Source organism: Centroberyx gerrardi, chromosome 18 (assembly GCF_048128805.1).
Source record: "Centroberyx gerrardi isolate f3 chromosome 18, fCenGer3.hap1.cur.20231027, whole genome shotgun sequence".
Taxonomy (NCBI): Eukaryota; Metazoa; Chordata; class Actinopteri; order Beryciformes; family Berycidae; genus Centroberyx; species Centroberyx gerrardi.
The window spans coordinates 25,160,308-25,181,205 of NC_136014.1; the positions used below are offsets into that span (position 1 = coordinate 25,160,308).

The window sequence follows — 20,898 nt, forward strand, 5'->3', positions numbered from 1 at the left end:
TGCTCGGCAGTGACCACTGCGGCGCCACAGGCTTGTTCTTCCTGTTACTAAGCGACGACGATGGCGACAACAACGATGACGACGATGATGCCACAGCTGCCGCTCCCACCGCCGGCAAAGCTTCCTTCGGATCGAATTCCTTGTCTGCCTGTTGCCATGGAGATGACCCCTGTGACGTGGGTGCAACCCCTAATTCAGGAAGTAGTTTGGAGTCTGTGGCGGGTGGCGATGTGGTTGTAGTCGTCGTCTCCTTGTTGGGAGCAGGGGAGGGCTGTGTGATGATCGGCTTGTGGGAGGAGTTTGGCCGAGGCGCAGGCTGCGTCGATGTGTGTATGCGACCGGGAGTGTGTGTTGCGTACATAAGCCCTGATGCGTGTGTTGTGTCTTTATTCCCAGGTGTGTGCCCAGCGGTGTGTTTGAGTCCACTTCTTTGTGTCGTGTACGTGGGCCTGGCTGTGGATTTGAGTTCAGGTGATTTGAGTTCAGGTGGAGGTGCAGCGGGTTTGGTGATGTGAACCGGCGGTCTGGGCGGGGCTCTGGTGGCGACGGGGCGTCTTCCTCCCTCCGGTCTCTTCCTCCCCGGCCAGATCAGAGGGGTGGAGATGATACCCAAGGAGGGCTTGGAGCTCCGATGTGCTTGGGGCCGGGGGTGAAAAGCTGGAGGTCTGGGGTGAGAAGCTGGAGCCGGGGCTGGAGGACCAAGATCTGGAGATAACATCCTGGGTCGATATGCTGGAGCTGGGGGACTAGGGGCTCGGGCCGGGGGCCTGGACGGAGAGGCTGGGCCTGGGGCTCGGAGGCCAGAGGCTGGGCCTGGGTGATGGGCATGTGACCTGGGGTTGATAACTGAAGAAGCTGGAGCTGGAGCTGGAGCTGGAGCTGGAGCAAAGGTGAGGGACCGCCGGTGAGGGGCTTGACCAGGACGGGCAGCTGATGGCGGCCTGGTTTGTGAGGCTGTGGGAGCTGGAGGGGCTGGAGGACTGGGAGCTTGAGAAGCAGGAGATCCTGCAGCAGTAAATCCAAAGAGTTTTGCCTGGGGAGCGGCTTCACCAGCAGCCAGAGGGTCGGACCGGGGGGGAAGGTGCTCAGGCTGCTGGGGAATAACTAGGGCGGCAGCAGTAGCAGCACTGGTGGCAGCTTTGGTTGGAGATCTGGAGGTCTCCTTCACTGTCACCAGAACACAGCACGTCAAACCGGACGCCATTTTGGTGAAAAAGGAGGTTACAGATTACAAAAAAGAATATAAAAATGTTTTCAAACAAATAAACACTACTACACAATGCAAATTAAGGTGAAAAGCACTGAGTATCCCAATGTACAGGCTGCTTAGAATATTAAAATCCTGACACCTTGACATGAGGCGAACCAGTCCAAAATTATTTTATTATGATTAGCGTTAGTATAACGAAACCGTACCTTGATTACGAGTAGTTTGTTAGTTAATTTGTTTGAGAAAAGAAACAATTACAGGAAAAGAAGAAGGAAAATGGAAAGAAAGGTTGAAAACAAAAAAAGAAAGAGAAAGAAAGAAAGAAATACAAACTAAAAACACCACAAAATGATATATTTTTATATTCTGTTCCACTAAGGTTGAATAGAACAACATCTACACAAGATATACAGTAACCATATGAAGGGAAACCAGACCAAAAAGAGTGTTTATATGTCTATGTTAGCTTGTTTTAAGTGAGAAAACGGTAACTGTCGGTGCTGATCACTAAGAAAGCCATACAACAGTTAATAATGATAATATGAATACAATGATAATATTAAGTGAAATATGATTTAAGATCTGTTTATTCATGAAAGAGGTAGTCTAATGGTTGCAGAGGATCACTGGTTCGAAACCTAGCTGGGAAAAACTTAACCTCCAAACTTTGCAGGTGAGAATGTGTGCGGTTGTATGAATGTAAAGCAGGGCGGTGCTGAAGAAAGCGAATCTTCCCTGGATAAATGAAAGGATAAAAACCTCATTTATAGGCTTGATAGCACAGGAAGACTGTGGGGGAAGAGAGAAAACAGACAGATGAAGGTGAGCGGGAAGACAAAGAGGGAAATAAAACTCGACAGAAGGGAAAAAAAGGCTTATTTACAGTAAAGAGAAATGGATGGAGAGGAGTGAAGAGAGAGGAACAAAGAGAGAGGGGTGTAACAGTGAGGCATCTGTTGCAAAGCCTTAATGTAAATGGGACTAGGCATGCAAGTGTGTGTGTGTGTGTGTGTGTGTGTGTGTGTGTGTGTGTGTGTGTGTGTGTGTCTTACCCTGAGAGGAAGCAATAGTGACAGCTGTGTTAGTAGCTGGATGGTTAGTAGTTACTAACAGCAGCGGAGGAGTCTGTGCTGGAACTGTTAGTGGAGAGGAGAGAGGAAAGGAAGAAAAGGAGAGGAGAGGAGAGGAGAGGAAACGAGGAGAGGAGAGGGGAGGGGAGGAGAGGAAACGAGGAGAGGAGAGGAGAGGAGAGGAGAGGAGAGGAGAGGAAACGAGGAGAGGAGAGGAGAGGGGAGGGGAGGAGAGGAGACAAGGAGTGGAGAGGAGAGGAAACAAGGTGAGGAGAGGAGAGGAGAGAAGAGGAGAGGAGAGGAGAGGAGAGGAGAGGGGAGGGGAGGGGAGGAGAGGAGACAAGGAGAGGAGAGAAGAGGAGAGGAGAGGAGAGGAGAGGAGAGGAGAGGAGAGGAGAGGAGAGAAGAGGAGAGGGGAGGGGAGGGGAGGGGAGGAGACAAGGAGAGGAGAGGGAACGAGGAGAGGAGAGGAGAGAAGAGGAGAGGGGAGGGGAGGAGAGGAGAGGAGACAAGGAGAGGAGAGGAGAGGAAACGAGGAGAGGAGAGGAGAGGAGAGGAAACAAGGAGAGGAGGAAAAGGATGGATTGAAGAGGAGAGGAGTTAGAGGCGATCATTGTATTCTTAGCAGGAGTTAGCAGGAGTGTTTTAGTAACGCTGCTTTATTAGCAGAATGCAAAGCTTTCTAAGAGGATCGACTGATTACAATGACTATGTTAACATGTATGGAGCAACCCGGTTACTGGCCATACTCTGATCAAAGACTATTTGAGTTAAACTGTTAACATGAGCCTTTGATACTGAGATTGAGTCTCCCTGCTGCCACGAATAAACCAGTTAACACAATATTCCTGTCTGCAGATAAAACGGTCTGCCAGCAAAAAAGCATGAAAAGATGCGGCTGCCGGCTTCCCCCTCTCTTTGACCGAGGAATAGTACGTTACTTCAAATACATGGGAAATAAATTATCATTCCAATAGTAATAGTTGTCGCATGCGCTGCTCGCCGCCATGTGTTTTGTTGACATGAAAAAGTACCCATAATGCTGTGTGAGTCTGAGTTTGAGCAGACAGCAACAATGGAAAGGAATAAGATATTTAATGCCACAGTAACCTGTTTAATATGCAAGTAAACCAGGAATTTTAACCAGCTTAACCGGATTGTTCCAACCCTGTTATCACGTTTACATGCGTCGATATAAAACCGGGTTAAGAACAGAATTCTCCATGAATGTAAACACAGCCAATGAGGTTCATTAGGCTAAATTTACCATGCAAAAATACAGTTTCAAATGTTGAGAACTCCAGCAGTAACTACTTGTTGAGTATTTTAAATGTCAAACATCACAACCAAAAACTATACCCATAAATTCTATTAAATGATATGCAGGCCAAACTCTTTTATCGGGTCAGGAGATAAACTTTGACTTTATTTTTCTCAGTTTTACTGCTCACACAGTTACTGCTGTTTGGCTTTGCAGGGCCGTATTAATTTGCAACTACTATTTTCCGCAGGTCGAGGTTCTGGCAGCACTGTGGGCCTGTATAGTTCATGTTCAGAGCATAATAACACTGCCAGGGTTAGAGGTTCAATTCCCACTGTAGCTCAGATGGATCCTTATAATTCAAAGGTGACATAATGATGAGAAATAACTATGAAACTGGAATTTTTCACCCCTATCTTTTAAATATTAACCGGGTGACAGGGTTAGGGGTTCAATTCCCACTTGGGTCACCCGTACTAAAACTGTATACACTCATGGATGTATACGGCACTTCCACCCATATGTATGCTAGTCATTCTTAGCAGTGGCTTGGCTCTTACCATGCGCTGTGTGGTTAGTAGCTGGGTGGTTAGTGGTAGCAGGTGAGACAGTGGGCCTGTCACTGGCTGGCTGTTGGGCTACAGGGAGGTAAACAACCACAAAACAACAGTCAACTAAACACACACACACTGTATGTCCAGTACGTGAGCAAGTTATTCTCGTGTAACACCTGTATGAAATGGAACGCTCCTTTTTTTTGTTTTGCCACCGCTGACACTGATTGTTACTCCTTTGGACCAGTGTGTGTGTGTGTGTGTGTGTGTGTGTGTGTGTGTGTGTGTGACGGGTGTGGAGGTGGGTTGGGGCTAGGGAAAAGGGAAATCATGTATATTATTTTTGTGTTGTCTAATTTGCAATAATTCTGTCTATCATTCAGATTTTTGCTCATGGACTATGCAAACAGCTTCGAAGAAACACATTCAGCCAGTAATCTGTGGCCAAAAATGGTTTTATATTGTGAGTTTGTGCTGTGTAGTTACTCTCTCAAAATGCAAAGCTGGAACTCCTAACCCTAACTCCTAGCTTATAATTTTCATCTTAGCTCACCCTAACCCTAACCTTTACCTTTAGCTCACTTATGTCTTATGCCTAACCTTAACTCTAAAGGTGCTATGTGTAGCATGTGTTTCTCAGTATTAAGAGAAACACAGTATTCTTGGCGATGGTCTCGTTTGTTTACGGTAATTATAATAATGTCTCAAAATGAATGTGGTAATGATTTATTGATGTTAAAATGCTACACAAAGCACTTTTAAACAGAAAGTAAGAGGAACAAGAATATGAAAACCAACTAAGTTCTACCGTCTGCCTTCTTCTTGATACAGAAATATTGCTTGTAATGTTGATAACCTAAGAATTTATGCTAATTCTGCTTATCGCGCTTATCCGAAGTCGCTGCAGAGAGCCTCAGCTGAATGACTACAATCTAAAAAATGTATGGAGCAGCCCTGTCCTGCTCTCAGTGAGTTGTGTGGTGATGAAGCCGTTGCCCGGACGATTCATTGCGACTGTCAGGCAGACACGACCCATCATGCAGCCATGGAAACCTGACTGACAACCACTACCTGTCTGTGGAAAGTTCCATCCTGTTCAAGGTTAGCGATGCTCTTCAAACTCTTTTTTTTCCCCCCACATCCACATATCTACGCACACAAAAGCGTGTGCATCCACCAGACATCCAGTCACACATACAGATCAAGTGCTGCAGTGTTTCCCCCACAGCTGAATAGGAAAAGGTTTCAGCAGAGAGTTTTAGCGTCCTGTGGTCTATATGTGGTTTCAGAGGCCTTTCTACACCACCAAGACACATATTCTGGGGGGAAAACACTGACTGTACAGACACAAGCACAAACATATAAAGCAATTATCTATATAAGTGCATCAGCAGCAGAGCTACTGGACTCATGTTTGGTGATGAAAAGGTGAAAAAAATCCACTGCTTCATGTTCTCTGCATTGCTTTGCACTTTTTAATACTACTACTATGACTACTACTACTACTACTACTAATAGTATTATAAGAATAAGATGATGATGGTTATGATAATGCAGATGATAATGAAGGGGATGGTGATGATTATTATTATTATTTCCATGAAATTCTTGACAAAGTGCTTCATACAAACGAACACCAAAATAATTTATCTGAAGAAAAAAGACCAAAAAATGAATAATGAATGAACTCCAAACAAAAACAAAATCGTCATTACATCAGTCATCACTAAGACAAACAGGATAGCACAAAATCTGAACGTTGACTTCGGAGTTTAGCTACTGACAAACGGTACAGACATGGTTAGCTACCTTACCAGTCGGTGTGCTGGTGACTGAAGCAACGTTAGTGGCAGGAGATGCGACGGTAGCGGCGGCGCTGGTGGCGGTGCTGGTAGCGGAAGGCTTAACTGATTAGCAAAATAAGTGGGCAGGTCAGTGAAGTTAACACAGAACACACAACCACACTGTGTTAATGGGATGAGCTTCGAACCTGTTTGGTGCGGGACAGATCTCAAAAGTCTTTCTTTGATTCAGAGAAAAAATGTTTGTGTGATCAAGGAAAGCCTTTTGGAGATGTCGTCCCCAAACCGGGCTTCCCAAAAGCATCCTGACATTGAAGTCACTTTGGTTTCACATTTGCTGTTTTTAGCTCGCTCATTCCAGTGTGCGTTCACAAACAGACAAAATCATGCAGCCCTACCAGTTGGTATTATCAATAATAATCAGTTAAACTTAATTTATTCTGCATAGAGTTGACAGTGTAAAACAGGACATTTCCATGGCTCATCAATATAAACAGGAATCTTACATATTTTGTATTAATTAAACTTGCTAGGGGGGGGGGATATTCTCTCACCTGGGTGCACACAGGTTGCATGCATTTAACTGAATTTGAATAATAGCAAAAAAAGAAGCATTTGTCTATTTTTATAGTAGCTGGTTAGCAGGTGATATGACCTTAGAGCTGACTACAGGCTGTTGGGACCTAAAATGAATCCGCCTTTCTTATGCTTATCAATGCGTCTAACACATAAAGTAAGTTAAAGATATCGAGTGAGTTCAAGAGAATCAAGATAAACATATAATTTTTCTGTAGACATAATAACCTTTATAAGAAACAGTTTTGCTTGCAGCAGTAGATTAAAGGCTGACAAGTGAGTATATAGTAAAAACCCAGAGGAGGAGGTGGGTTTACACCATAGAAACATGAGTATACTCTCCACTACGCTGAGTACTTTCAGCTCCTGGAGCGGCTGATGCAACTGTTTGTGGAGTCACACTGAGCTGAGCGTGCCGAAAAACAGATATGTTGTTTCAGAGCACCTTCCGGCTGAACCACAAGAAAGCAAACCGAAAAGACCCAGTGTGATTTCACCAAAAATCGCCTCAGCATTAAATGACTTTACAACATGAATTATTTGTTCCATCACAAGCCAATCATGCCAAGAAGGTGATTTTCATGCTAAGATGGTTTCAGTAAACTAGAGCTAGGGTTAGACTGATATTTATTGGTATAAAAAATTGGACATCGGACAGTCAGTGACATCCACATCTGATATGATGGATATGATGCGATTTGTTTGATTATGTATTTATTGTAGAATTGATCAACACTACACTGGTTGCCTATGGGAAGCCTTTAACCAAAATGTATTGTAATGCCACATTTTGATTGGATTCAACACAAGTAGTACATGAGTATGTTATAATTATAAATTGTTAATTATTATCCTGGATTTCCATGGAGAGTTTTAGTGTCCCATGGTCTAAATGTAGTTTTGTAGGCATTTCCACCGTAACAAGAATACAATTCTGGGGGGAGAACACAGATAACTCACATAAAAAAAAAAAAATGTTGGCATGAAAATGGACACATTTAATGATATTAACAGATATCAGGAGCATCAATCCAAAAATATCGGGATCAGCCTTCAAAATCCCATATCAGTCAAACCCTAGCGAGAACATTACAGTTTGTTCTTTGTGGTTCGTGGTAAGGTGCTAAAGACGCTGATGGGGAACAAAGCAGTGAAGCAGATGAAGCCTTACCAGAGGAGGAGGAGGAGCTGCTGGTGCTGCTGGTGCTGATGCTGGGGGTTAGAGGCATGCTAGTAGTAGGGATGATGGATGGAGATGGAGTGATGGGAGGGAGGACTGGAGACGACAAATCAAAGGATACAGTACAAACAGAGGGACCACAATGGAAACAAATGGTTTTAATGCTTTCAGGTGTTATGCGTTGGGTGCAGATATGGATATTTCTAACATGCATTCATCTTCTTCAAACATTTTTGCACGCTCAGGTGTCAGAATCCACGCGCTGCACCATGCTTGTTTCGGAAAAAAACAAACAAAACAAAAGAAAAACATCATAGCGGACTAGTATTGGTCAGAAAGTCTTCACTATCGCCTCAAATTAAGACTTCAATTGAACTGCATACTTAAAACTACAAGAGTCCATTGAGAACAGCGTTGTCCCTTGTTAGAAAAAACTTATTATCCTAATCAAAAACCCAGAGCTGATTTTCACACATGCCTGTGAAAATCTGTTCACCGCTGCAACTTTCCAGATGGAAAAACTGACAGCGGGGGTTAATTGACTAATGAAAGATTTGATGAACTCATTTCACAGGTTGGTAGATAATATTTATCTAGTCTGCGTCCTCCTGAGTCAAACACATTCATCCCGGACCTGTTCGGCAGAGCAGAAATAGCTGAGTCTCCTCCCAGACAGGTAGATAATGAATAATAGAGTTGAACACAAGGTGCAATCGAAAAAGTAAAACAGCTTTGAGCAACCTTTTGGGGTCCTCTAAATGTCAACCAGAGGATTCCTTATAGAAGCCTGTTTTTATAAAGGAATAAACCTTCAAACCTTCAAAGAACCACTAAGGAATGTCTTCTCTCTAGTGATGAACCCTAAATTACCCATTAGCTTAAAAGCATTGTATCTAATAGGGGACTAAAGTGCGCTTTGAAGCTTGAGTGTCTATTGACCCAACCACCCCGCAACTGATTTCATTATGGGCTACGAAAGGCAACACACCATCAATTGATTATTAACTTAACCATCACAGTTTATCAGCACAGCGGCTGAACAAAATCAAAGAGCATAATGACTAGAAGGACAAGCAGGAAAGGGAGGACAGAGGTGGAGGAAGAGGAGCATGAGGTGGAGAAGGAGGAGGAAGAGGAGGGTAATCAAGAAGGAAAAAGTTGGAGTTGGAGTTGGAGCGGAAAGAGGAGGCATGAGAATGAGGAAGGAGTGTGAGGTGTAGTGGGGGGGAGGATACGATACAACATGATATCGTATCGTATCGTATCGTACCGTATCTTTCCTTCCATACTACACAAGGAGGGAAAAAGAGGGAAAGAAGCTCAAGAAGATCAAGAGGAGGTAGAAGGGAGGCGGAAGGATATTAGGAGGACTGGGTTGCACAAGGAGGAGGGAGAGGATGAGGGTTGCTTACCGTGGGTGGTGGCATTAGTAGCATGGATGATGTTAGTGGAGTCAGTGGATGGGGTGGTGGGAGAAGAAGAGGCTGGTGGTAGCGACAAGGGGTTGGGATGAGAGAGAGAGAGAGAGAGAGAAAGATGAGAGAGGATGATGAATGGTTGTGAAGCTGGATGACGACACAGTGCAGAATTATCAATAGTACCAGGTACAAATCACGTAGCACAGGTGTAGAAATACTTTGTTCCAAGAAGCTCTTTGTATTTTCTCTCACAAAATGACAAAAAAATCGCAATCACGCCCAAATTCATTATAAAAGGTAGATATAGAGGACATGAGATGAAAATCCAAACAAATGGCTAATGATGTTAGCCAAAAAAAAAGCTGAGTCTTCTTTGTTTGTGTTCCTTCATGTGCTAGAAGTGTGATTTTGAGATCTGTTCCTCCATACAATGGCAGTGAATGGAGAGTGAAAAAAAACGCAATTCTCCAATCGCCTCTACCGGAACAACAGATGACAGAGGATCACAGATTTTGGGGTTATATCATGGCCAGAAGCTACACAACGCAAGGTAATACCAAAGTTGAACATCACTTTAAAGAACCTCCATCATCTCACTGCTCTCTCATGCCCTGTTGACTTGCTTGGGCTGTGTAGTAATTTATTTTCTTGAACACAGGCCATCCCTGAATAGCCTCTACTCCCTTCCTCTCGTGCTAAATCCCACAGAAACTGACCTTTGAAAAATGTCCCTCTGAGGCCTCCATAGATCAGGGTAGTGTGAGAACTGACATTTAGGGACGAGGGTTGGGTCACGTCGTCAGCTGACCCAGAGCTACTGTTCAGATCATCATGGCATCACACCACAGTAAATCCTATTGGCCATTTCCAGATCACATGACCTCCTGGAGCAAAGGTCCTTGGCTAGGAAGTCCAGGGTGACATTCTCCTTTGGCAGTGATCTGTGGTCAGTTTTATAATCTCCCTACTAATGGTTTTTGGCTAGGGAAGCGGGCCAAAGAACTGACCCTGGTCAGTGCTACAGGAGAACCTCACCCTGGGGTGGTTTTCCTTTCTTTGGTTCCTTGGTGTTTGTTCTCTTGCAATCTTCTGAGGACACTCTGGGGTCAATTGAGGAGAATGAGATGAATAGAGCGGGCCTGAGGAGGCGTTCTGCCACTATTCCCAACAAATGAATGTGACTCATTCATGTTTGGTGAGAAAGAGTGAGTAGTATAGAGTAAAAGCTTTTACATTTTCAACGCTGCCTCTTTTCTTGACTCGAGACACTTGACCTTGAGGAGAAGGGTTAGCTAAAAACAAGAAGAGTGGATTATTTGTTTACTTTTCAAGAATTACCTAATTTCAACTGGCTTGCTCGGGTTCTCTGTCCTTGCTAAACTCTTCTCTTCTTTCATATAGATCCATCTCTTTCCTTTCCTCTCCTCGTCTCACACTCATCTCCCTCTCTTTTCTTTCCATTCATCTATCCCTTATATTCCTCCTTCTTCACTGCGCTCTTATCCTCAATCTTCTCCTCTCCTCTGATCTCCTCTCCTTTCCTTTTTCCCTTCCTCCTTCTCCGCACTCCTGTCCATCTTCTCACCTCCTTACCTCCTTCGCCTATTCCATCCTCCTGCATCCCTCTCTACTCTTTCCTCTCCTCCTTCATCTCCTCTCCTCTAATGGAGTTCTCACATCTCGTTATTAGTTCAGAAAAGTTTGACAATACATGGGAAAGTTCAAAGGCTAGTATATGGTTGGGACTTGGGGGATGTGGAGGCTCTGCGAGCCAAACCAGAGTATGGCTGAGGTTAGAAAGTTTTCCTTAACAAGACATCCAGAATCCATTTGAGGGGTTAAGCAGCTTTAGGGGGTTCAGGAAACTTTGGGGGCATTGGGACTTCGGAGGTTCCTTAACAAGGCATAAAGGCTAGAGCGAAAACTGTGGTCTTCTGAAGCTGAATGGGAACAGCGTGGAACTAATACTGCCAGGTTTGGGGGTTTGATTCCCATCGGGGTCACCCATATTATGCAGTCATGGTGCTGTTAGAGACTTTGGAAAACCACCGCTATGTAGGTCATTCTTGGCAGCAGGTTAGTTCCGATGCTTAAGGGTCCCATTCCCTGTGTAGTAATGCGTAGAGCAAGGCACTAACACTGCCAGGGTTTGGGGTTTGTTTCCCAGTAGGGGCCACCCACTGGGCCGTGGTGTCGTGAGGTGCTTTGGATAAAGCATCCACCAAATGGTTCCTATTAAAAACTCCTTGGAACATTCTGTGTGACGTTTATGTGAAACTAGGCATGGAAGTGACATAATCTACAGAAAATTATCAAACTGTAAAAGTCCCATTTTTGAAAGAATGCTTGATGAACCATTGCTGCACTTGGCTCCATCCCCACGAGGAATAATTGTAAAGTTTTGCACTCATTATAGGACCTGAAATTACATGGAGTGGTCTGGTTTATTAGTTGGTTGATAGACACCAGAGTTTTGGGTTACAGTATATTAATTTGGTTTGTTCTACTGTATGATGTTACTGAAACAATTAACAATCTGCAGCACTAATGCTGGATGCAGTGTTACAGTTTTTCACAATTGCTTACACACATTTTCTGAAACTAAGGCTTTTTCTCAAAACTCTAAACTCAAAACACAAAACCACTAACACAAAATGCAAAGCTCCACAAATCTCTTGCAAAATGAAGCACTGCATTCACAACCATTTTATCTCTTTTCAAAATGTTATTTTGCAATAAAATGACACACACAACCATCAAATGAATAAATCTTTCTAACAACCGACTACACACTGATGTGCTCAACGGAAAACACTATTATGAATATCTCATCAGTAGGCTTATGCCTTTTGCTTTTTCAGAGGTAGACTTATGCAGAGCAGCCTGATGTAAAAGGCTGTTACAGTAATGTATATATACACAAATACTGTTACACCCAAATACTTTATTTCAATCACAAATACTTTATTTCAACACTTGAATATATGTTGGATATGTAATGGGCATAGGAAGCAGTTGGCCATTGGGGCGACAGATTTGACTACTGGGGTCCGGGGGCATGCTCCGCCGGAGGAACATTTTTCAAAAAACAGCTCTGCAATACTCATTTCTAGTAACTTTTAAAAAGGCTATCTGAAAATAAAGAAAGAATGACTCAGGTGTTAAGTGACAGATCAGACCTTATGTGTTGGTTACAGCAGGCTTTCAGCCAATCTATCTAGTTTCGCCTGTTTCTCATTAATAATAATACAATAATAATAATAATAATTTCCGTCTTCGAAATTACAGTGTTTTATTTTACAGTTGTGTTTTCCTTTCAACTAACTGCACTGATATTATCTGATATTACTGATATTATTATGTCATTTATTTTTTGGGTGCACTGGTCCTTTTTAAGAGCCAAGTGTGTTTTTTCTCCAAGCCCTGCTACAACACTGACTGGCTTTAGCTTGAAAAGATGTTAATTATAAAGTACATACAAAAAGCCAGCACACCTGTTCCATTACGGCAGGATAATGAGCCATGCAAAGAAACGTTTCAGACAAGATGTGAGCCATCCGATATGGTGAAGAATTAAGTTTAAGTTTAGCTGCAAAACAACTAGGCCTAACCTACCTTGCCTTTTTAAAAATCAGCACAGACAAAAATATAGTGCTGTAATAATATCAGAGAAAGATTACATACTTGCATACAGGACACTGAGGCAAATAGACAAAGTATTGTCTTTTCATAACTGACGGACAGATGTCTGCTTTTTGGAAGCAGTGGCAACAAAGCTACTGACCTTTTGTTGTTCAGTCATGAAAACTAGCTTTATATAACTTTTTACACATTTATTCCTCCTTGGCGCAATATCATACCTTTCATTTGCTGCACATCCTCTTTTTTCTTTTCTCTCTCTATCGGCACCTGACCAGTAGTGTTGATTGGACATCTTGCCATTAGATTACCATGAATTTCTTCATTATGATTGAGACTTTAACGGCCCTGTGCTCGCTGACTGCTCTGCTCCATCAGATCAAGTGAAGAGGCATCACTCTGCTCACAATATAAATGTATTTATTTTTTCTACACAGTTAATATCATTCCATTGTCGTTTTGCCCTCAAAGGCCTGCATCAGAATGTAAGCCATTGTATTCTTTACAGTCTGCCTTTGCGGGCCAAAACATCAGTGGAATGATTTTAATATTGCAGAACAGAACACGTAATTACAAGATATTTAATTTAGGGCCAGAGTGACACCTCTTCACATGATCTATGCAGCTTTGTTTTTGGCTGCAGTTTGGAGCGCTACCTTGGCCGCTGTCTGCTCCTCGATATGAAGCCCTATCAAGTCTATTTCTTGTGGCGCATGTTTTTCATATGGAGATACTTCATTGCACGAAGTCAAAAGCTTTTCAAAATAAAAGTCCTGCGGTTGATTTTTCAATGCGGAGGCAAAATAACACAATGTCGTCGCTTATTTTTTGAGGGGGACATTTTAAGCATCTTTTAATATTGGAGGGGACATGTCCCCCCTGTTTCCTACGCCCATGGATATGTGAAGTGTTCTACATACAAAACACAATGCAGTAGAAAAAAAAAAAAAAAAAAAAAAAAAAAAAGGTTTTCTGTAAAAAAAAAAAAAAGAAAAAAAAAAAGGATACAAAAAATGAGGCTGCATCCTGCCTCCTGTTTGGGTCTGACCACAGCACCTCATCTACATCACAAGCCATGTTCACACAGACTGGTCGTCTCTCAGTTCTGCAGAAGATCTAAAAACATGATGTGATTGGTTGTGGTACGAGAATATTTCTATTTTTCAATATGAAATGACACATTACTGTAACATTGGCCAACCATATCACTGAGTAGCACAGGCCTACTGTAGGACTATAGTATACTATAAAGAACAGTAGCATGGTGTAGAGAGGCGTAACAGGCATGCAGCCTTCTCTCTACACCATGCTACTGTTCTTTATACTGTACAGTAGTCCTATTTCTGAATGTCTGGATGATGGAAGCAGCAGTGAAGCTCAGGCTGGTCTGGACTCTGCCCAGCCTCCCTCATGCTCAACCCATGACGACCACATGGTGAACCAAAGTGACCCGGATCTCATCTGAGATAACTGCTCTCTTTGCTCTTCTTTGTCCCTGTCCTCCTCTTCCTCCTCTTCCTCTCACTCCTCTTCCTCTAGCTCTCACTGCAACATTGGTTTCCATTGTTCTCAAAAACAAGAGAGCTCACCTGTGGCCTTTTTTATATAGTGCTAAAGCTCTGATTTCTGAGTGAACAATGCAGATATTAGTGTTTGTGATGAGTGGATGTGGCCAGTTGGTAAATTAAGTTAAGCATTTGGGATGGCAGTGCTTCCAAATGAACACATGCCATTTTAGTTTTTGAATGTTGTGCCTAATGTAGAGAACACTACACATTACTGTGTGTAGTGTTTTGCAAAAAGTGTGACAGAGAATCAGACTGCAAACTGAGTGAAAAGCAGAAAATGTGCTTGTAGGTTTGCAGACTTGGTTTAGGGATTTGATACATGAGTTTCAGGTTTTAGTGATTGTGTCCCAAGTTCCACTTTTAGTGTGTAAACAATTGTGAAAAACTGCAATGCATGAAGGGAGACGTCTGCAACGGCTACCAATGTACAACCGTTTTTAAAAAAATGATTACCTGAAGTTTATCATTCAATATCCCTAAAACATACAGGATCTTATGTGTAGAACTATCATCATTTTGTCAACAAAGGACTTCTTCTACTCTTCGTTGAGAAGTACCATCATTTTTTGTAATTTTGTGCTTTCAACCATTTTTAAGAGTAGGTGTCACTGTTTTCAAATAGTGGATATCTCATTTTTGAACCAAACTGTCCAAATAGGATTCAAATTTCTTAGTTTGCATCAGGAAAAAAACACTGAAGATCTCACAGTCATGTAGAAAATATCACCCAAAACAAGACAAAAATGGTTTCTCGGAGACATCACACACAACAAACAGAGATTATGGGGAAGAGATGAGGCAAGTTTTTTTTTTTTTTTTTTTTTCAGCCCTCAACTTACCACATCAGTCGCAAAGACAGTATTCAAAACAGAGGTGCGTGTGTTTTCCCTACCTGGGCAGCCCAGTCCGGGGGAGTCGCAGCTGGTAGTGTGTGTTGTGTAGTTGGGCAGCGACGTACCTACGGGACGGGGTAGGAAGTTTAAAAAGAGAAAAAATTTCATCAGTTAAAATTATCATCCAGCATGATTCTCGGTGGTGATAGGACAGCAAGAAAACATTATTCACACACAATCATTTTAATTAATTCATGTTAATTGAAATGCATTCCAATACAAATTTGGCTGCTTATCATACGTGTGTACAATGTATGATAAGCAGCTGTTCATTTCAAATATAAAATTAAGTTAAATACTTGATGTATGCTTGATTTCATCTGTTGAACTCAACAGAATCAGTGGGATAATTTCATTTTCCATTTATATCTAAGGTACTGTAAGTGGAAGGAAGCCTGCACACTCTCAAAAATGATGGATGGGAGGTTTCTTATGCAAGATACACAAGGACTATGACTTTTTTCCAATGTGAAAAAAAGTGGTAAAAAGTCACAGCCTGATGATGGTTTCCTGAACCTCGGGCTGCATTATTACTGTATAATGTATAATCATATATCTAGATTTTAGTTTCCAAACATAATATTGCAGGATCAGGCCATATAGAAACATTTTATTTCATTGAGAACGGGGAGTCATGATGTTTATATAAAATGGTAACATTGCACTGAAATAATTTTACTCCCCAAACACAGTTTTCTTTACAATATGATATTATGGCATGGTAAAAATTCACATGAAACCAGCTTTGGGAGCAGTTTTGAACTGATATCAGAAGGACATTTAGGTCAAAACAATGCAGGTAGGAGCTATGGACGTCATCTCAACTTTCATTTTGGCGCTATATTTATGAGTTTTTAACATTAGTGCAGGCTATTCAACATGAAAACTTTTTACACTGAAGAAGAAAATGGATTTGCATGAAAAACCACCCATCACTAATTTCTGAAAGTGTGCAGGATTCCAATAAACAGACCTTGGACACCAACTTTGTGGTTTCATTCAACATATTTTAGGCATTTATCTGACACTGTTATCCAAATATCCAGTGACTGGGCAGGAATTTGGTTCAGCATCTTGCTCAAGGACACGCTGGATGTCGACGGGAGACATATTGGTGGTTTGCAGGGATCAAACGTGTGATGTTTTAGTTAGGGGGACGGTCTGTCTAACCAACTCTGCGATGACGGCGGCCAAAATCAAGCGCTCCTCAAGTATTTCGGTCATTTGAAATGCAATATTCAGCCTGGCTCTGGCCCACACATATATTCACAAGCCTCCAGAGCGAGTGGGAGAACGGGCAGGCTGTGAAAGCAGAGCCTTTGTGGAGGGACAGAAAGTACACACACACGCACACACACACACACACACACACACACATGCACACACACACAATGTGTTCCAGAAAATGTCAGCAAGTCATCGCACTGATCAGCAGAGTGAAAAAGCAGGAATTCGGTAATCGTGGACGGCATGTGGTTCAAAAGAGGCGACGAGCGCTGAGGATTGTGCCCAGTCACACTCTACCTCTCTCTCTCTCTCTCTCTCTCTCTCTCTCTCTCTCTGTCTCTCGCCCACCCTCTATCTCCACCTCTCTTTCTCCCTCCCTTTCTCTCTCCATTCTTCCCATCTTCCTTTCTCGCCCTTTTTCCCCTCTACTTCCCTTCTCGCTTCCTCCTGCCAACACTTTTTCTTCCTCACCCATCCCTCCCTCTCTCACTTTCCCTCTCCCTCCCTCTTTCTCTCCCTCCCTCCCTCTCTCTCTCACCCCCCCCTTCCTAACTCAGTCACTCGTTCTCTCTCTCTTGCTGTTTCTCCTTCCCTTCCTCATTCTCTTTGTCCACCCTCCTCTTCTTCTGTCTCTCTTTGTCCCTCCCTCTCCCTTTCTCTCTCTCCTCCGTCCTCCCTCGTTCTCTCCATCCATCCATTCATGCATCACTATCCTCCCATCTCTTTTTCTCTCTCTCCTTCTAACTCTTTCTCTCCCTACCCCCCTTCTCCCTCCCTGTTTTTCCCTCCTTCACACTCACATATACAACAATTATACAATTATAGAAACAAAACAATTATACAACAATCTCTCTCACTCTCTCTCCCCCTCTCTCTCTGTAAGTCTCTCGTTCCCGCTCTCTCTCATAATCTTCCTCTTCTCTGTCTCCCTCACTTCTTCTCTTTTTCCCTCGCCTTCCCTCCCCCTCCCTCTCTGTCTTTCTTTCTTTCTCTCTCTCCTTCTCCTTCTTGCTCCTCTCCTCTCTTCCCCTCTCGCTCCAACTCGCTCTTTCTCTCTCTCCATTTTTCACCCTCCCTCCCTTCCTTCCTCTTTACCTCTCTCCACCTCCACCTATCTCCCTCCTCCTCCATCTCTCTCACTCTCTCTTCCCGTCCCTGCCAGTTTAAATCTGTTGAGCAGTGATGGACCAGGATGGAGAGAGAGAGAGAGAGAGAGAGAGAGAGAGAGAGAGAGACTAAGGGAAAGTGTATCAAAGACGCTCCACCCTCTTCCTGGTCGCCGCAGTCACTTATAATGGGAAGAGAAGGGTGTTTAAAGTGCTCAAAATGCAAATTACAGAAAAGAAAATAATGGAAAATGCACTTCACTTTCTATACTAATAAAAACATTTACTTGGTAGCATCTAGAGGATTATCACTTTAAATAATTCGGTAACACTTTACAATAAGGGTCACTAAGTTAAGGGTTAGATAATGCTTAATAAGCATTAACTAACTTAATTAACAGTTAACTAATGTGTAATTTACTAATGTGTTCATGTTAACTAAGGTATTTATACATTATTTAATAGTTTATAAAGATGACTATTAAATAATGTATAAATTAATACCTTAGTTAACATGAACACCATTAGTAAATGATTACCAGACACATTAGTTAACTGTTAATTAAGGGTTAGTTAATGCTTATTAAGCATTAACTAACCCTTAACTTAGTGACCCTTATTGTAAAGTGTTACCAATAAGGCAATGTCTTAAAATCAGGCAGTAGACCATAATTCACTGTGTTTTGCGGGGGCTTTATGATCCCGGACCAAGCCAGCTGAACAGGGATTGGCTCTCATCTTAATACATTACTTCTGATTGGTGGAGCTGACTCCAGACTCATTTGAATTCAAATACCCAAAATGCCACTGATGTAGAAGCCACAAACTACAGTAGAAATGCTGCAAGAACCTGGAAGCAGTGACACAAATTGGCTTCAGGCTGCGATTTAAGAAGAAACAACGGAGGCGATTCATGTTTTTTTAGATATATATCAGTCTTCTTCATGCCAGTGATTTGTACAGACAGTATGAACCTGCTGTCACTCCCTTCCTGTCCCGATCTGCCCTCCTCTCTTTGTTTTCAAGCAAGCATAATGTCTGTCAGTGTGTGAGTGTGTGTGTGGCAGTTTATTCTTGACACTGTGGGGGCGGGTGTTTGAATGACGACTATCCACACACACAAACATGCACACACACCTACACATGTACCAATGGTCTGTCATTGTCATGTCTTGACTGTAGTAGACACTAACAGCAGGTTCCTGATCATCTAAAAATGGGTAGTACCTAAATCCTGGCTAAATCATTGACTATTAACTCTTAACTAACTACTTCTTACAGTAGTACAGTTTCTGCAGATGTGAACCACTGTTTCCTGCAGGGTTCATTGCAAAAGGCATCAAACGTAATGTGCTGTAGCCTAATAAATAAGTGGATGAATAATGTGATATTTTATATTCATTGAGCTTTCATTCAGCTGTTCACAGGTACTGTTGCTAAAGAGAATCTCCAATATGGCCGCCAGCATTATCTGGCATCGCCTGAAAGCCTGTGATACCATAAAAAATAATTGGGATAATGCAAAGCTAGGCTGAAAGTGTCAGCATGTAATGTAGAAATACATACGGAGGAGAAACTGCTACCAATCTTCCAGTCGTACAAAGTTAAATTGATCAAACAGTCTGTTTGGTAAAAAGTCGAGATATTCCTTTAATGGAAGATTAGGGCACAGAGACAGACAGACACCGCCGCTCTTTGTATGTCTGTGTGTGTGTGTGTGTGTGTGTGTGTGCGCCGTCCGTTTGTGTGTGTGTCAGGTTGTCTTTCATCTCCCAGTGATGCTGGAGGGGAGAGATGGACACCTAAACACACACACAAACGGACGACACACACACACACACAGAGCCCGGCAGGCGCCTGGCGACAGCCCCCCCCCCCCCCCCCCCCCCTCTCTGTACCAACACTAGTCTCATTACCAGACCAAAGAGAAACATAAAAATGGGTTCAAATGGTCCAGACCACTTTGTTAGCCTCGTAAAAAGAAAACAACATTTTCAAGGTAAACAAAATGAAACACACCTCTCTGCGTGGAACAAAAAAAAAGTGTGAAATGTACTTGGGAGTTGTTCGGGTTCATCGGTGGACTAAACGTTCACTGGAAATAGAATAATAAGGCGTGTGGTGAAGCCTGGTCGTTAGAGAGCGGAAACCTCATTTATTAAAATGTATGCGGATTTAATCTTTAATGCAATCTCAAGGTGATTTATCATGCTGTGTTTACGGCTGATTTACAAAAACATCTCAGACTGAATAATGATGTGTATGCTCATTTAAAGCAGTATGTCTGTAATATGTATCACAAACAAAGCAAATTTGACCGATCGTCAACACACTGTGTCATCAGTCGGACTTGTGAAAGTGGCAGTCATTGTCCTATAAATAAATACATTCAATGACAATTGTTTTCTTAGTAGCTGACTATTTATAGGACATCTTATCCTGTCTTTAATGTAAAACATTTTGGGGTTGATAATGAATCTTGCCTTCCTCACGCCTGAATTTACAAGTTTCTGCACACGACCAATCACTGACCTCTTAATATAAAGTTGTGAGGACTTAAGACTCAATCATAAGCCTATCCATTTCCGTGGGGGTTCAAGCCTGCAGTAGCTCAGTATAACCAGCAGGTAATTTGCGTATGTCAAACATAAACCTGACGTGGAGCTACGACTGTTTCCACATCAAGCTGAGGTTGCTAAATAGCTACTTGATTGCCATGATTTATTATAAAAGGTAGAACATCTCAGAGCCCTGAGAGAGAGAAACAACAGTTGCTGCAAAACTGTAAAACTTCCATTCTTCTAGGATGGAACATTTCTGACCTTGCCTGTCCAAACACTCCTGGCTTTAACTGTAACCGTATCTTATCTATCTGGTCCGGTCAGTGCTGCAGCTCTGAGCCCTCTGTGTGCAGCGGAGACTGAAACAGACCGAGCAATAAAGACAATCCCCAAAATGTTCAGTCTCCTACAGCGCTGCCCTGTCTCTATTCACTGCTCCGGACTATATAAATCTATGTCTCATAACGGTTTATGGTTTATGTCTGTGCTTAGTTCTACACTGCAAAAAAATATTGAGTCCTAAAATCATAATTTTCTTAAATAAGTGGAAACAAATCTGCCAGTGGCGTTAGATAATTCCACTTGTTTCCAATGCAAATCAACTTGTTTGAAGAATTTAGTAGAATCAAGTGTTCAACAGACTGACACTAATTTCTAGAAAATTTCTGAAACAAGTGAAGCTGCATTGGAAACAAGTGGAGTTATCTCTCCTCACTGCAGAATGTTTCTCTCGGTTTGAGAACAATAAGATTTGAAGGCTGAATATGAGACTAAATGACTTGTTAAGATGGACGTTTTCTGCAGTGATGAACATTACTCCAAAAACCAGTGTT

At 42.4% G+C, this 20,898-nt stretch overlaps 1 protein-coding gene across 1 annotated transcript in view; it reads right to left on the minus strand.

The window, feature by feature from the left end:
* adgrg6 (adhesion G protein-coupled receptor G6) overlaps positions 1 to 20,898 on the minus strand; it is an 81,741-nt gene that overhangs the window by 45,605 nt on the left and 15,238 nt on the right. The window contains exon 8 of the mRNA XM_078289777.1: positions 15,171 to 15,236. Coding sequence (XP_078145903.1) covers positions 15,171 to 15,236 — 66 coding nt within the window. The remainder of the gene's footprint in view (positions 1 to 15,170; positions 15,237 to 20,898) is intronic.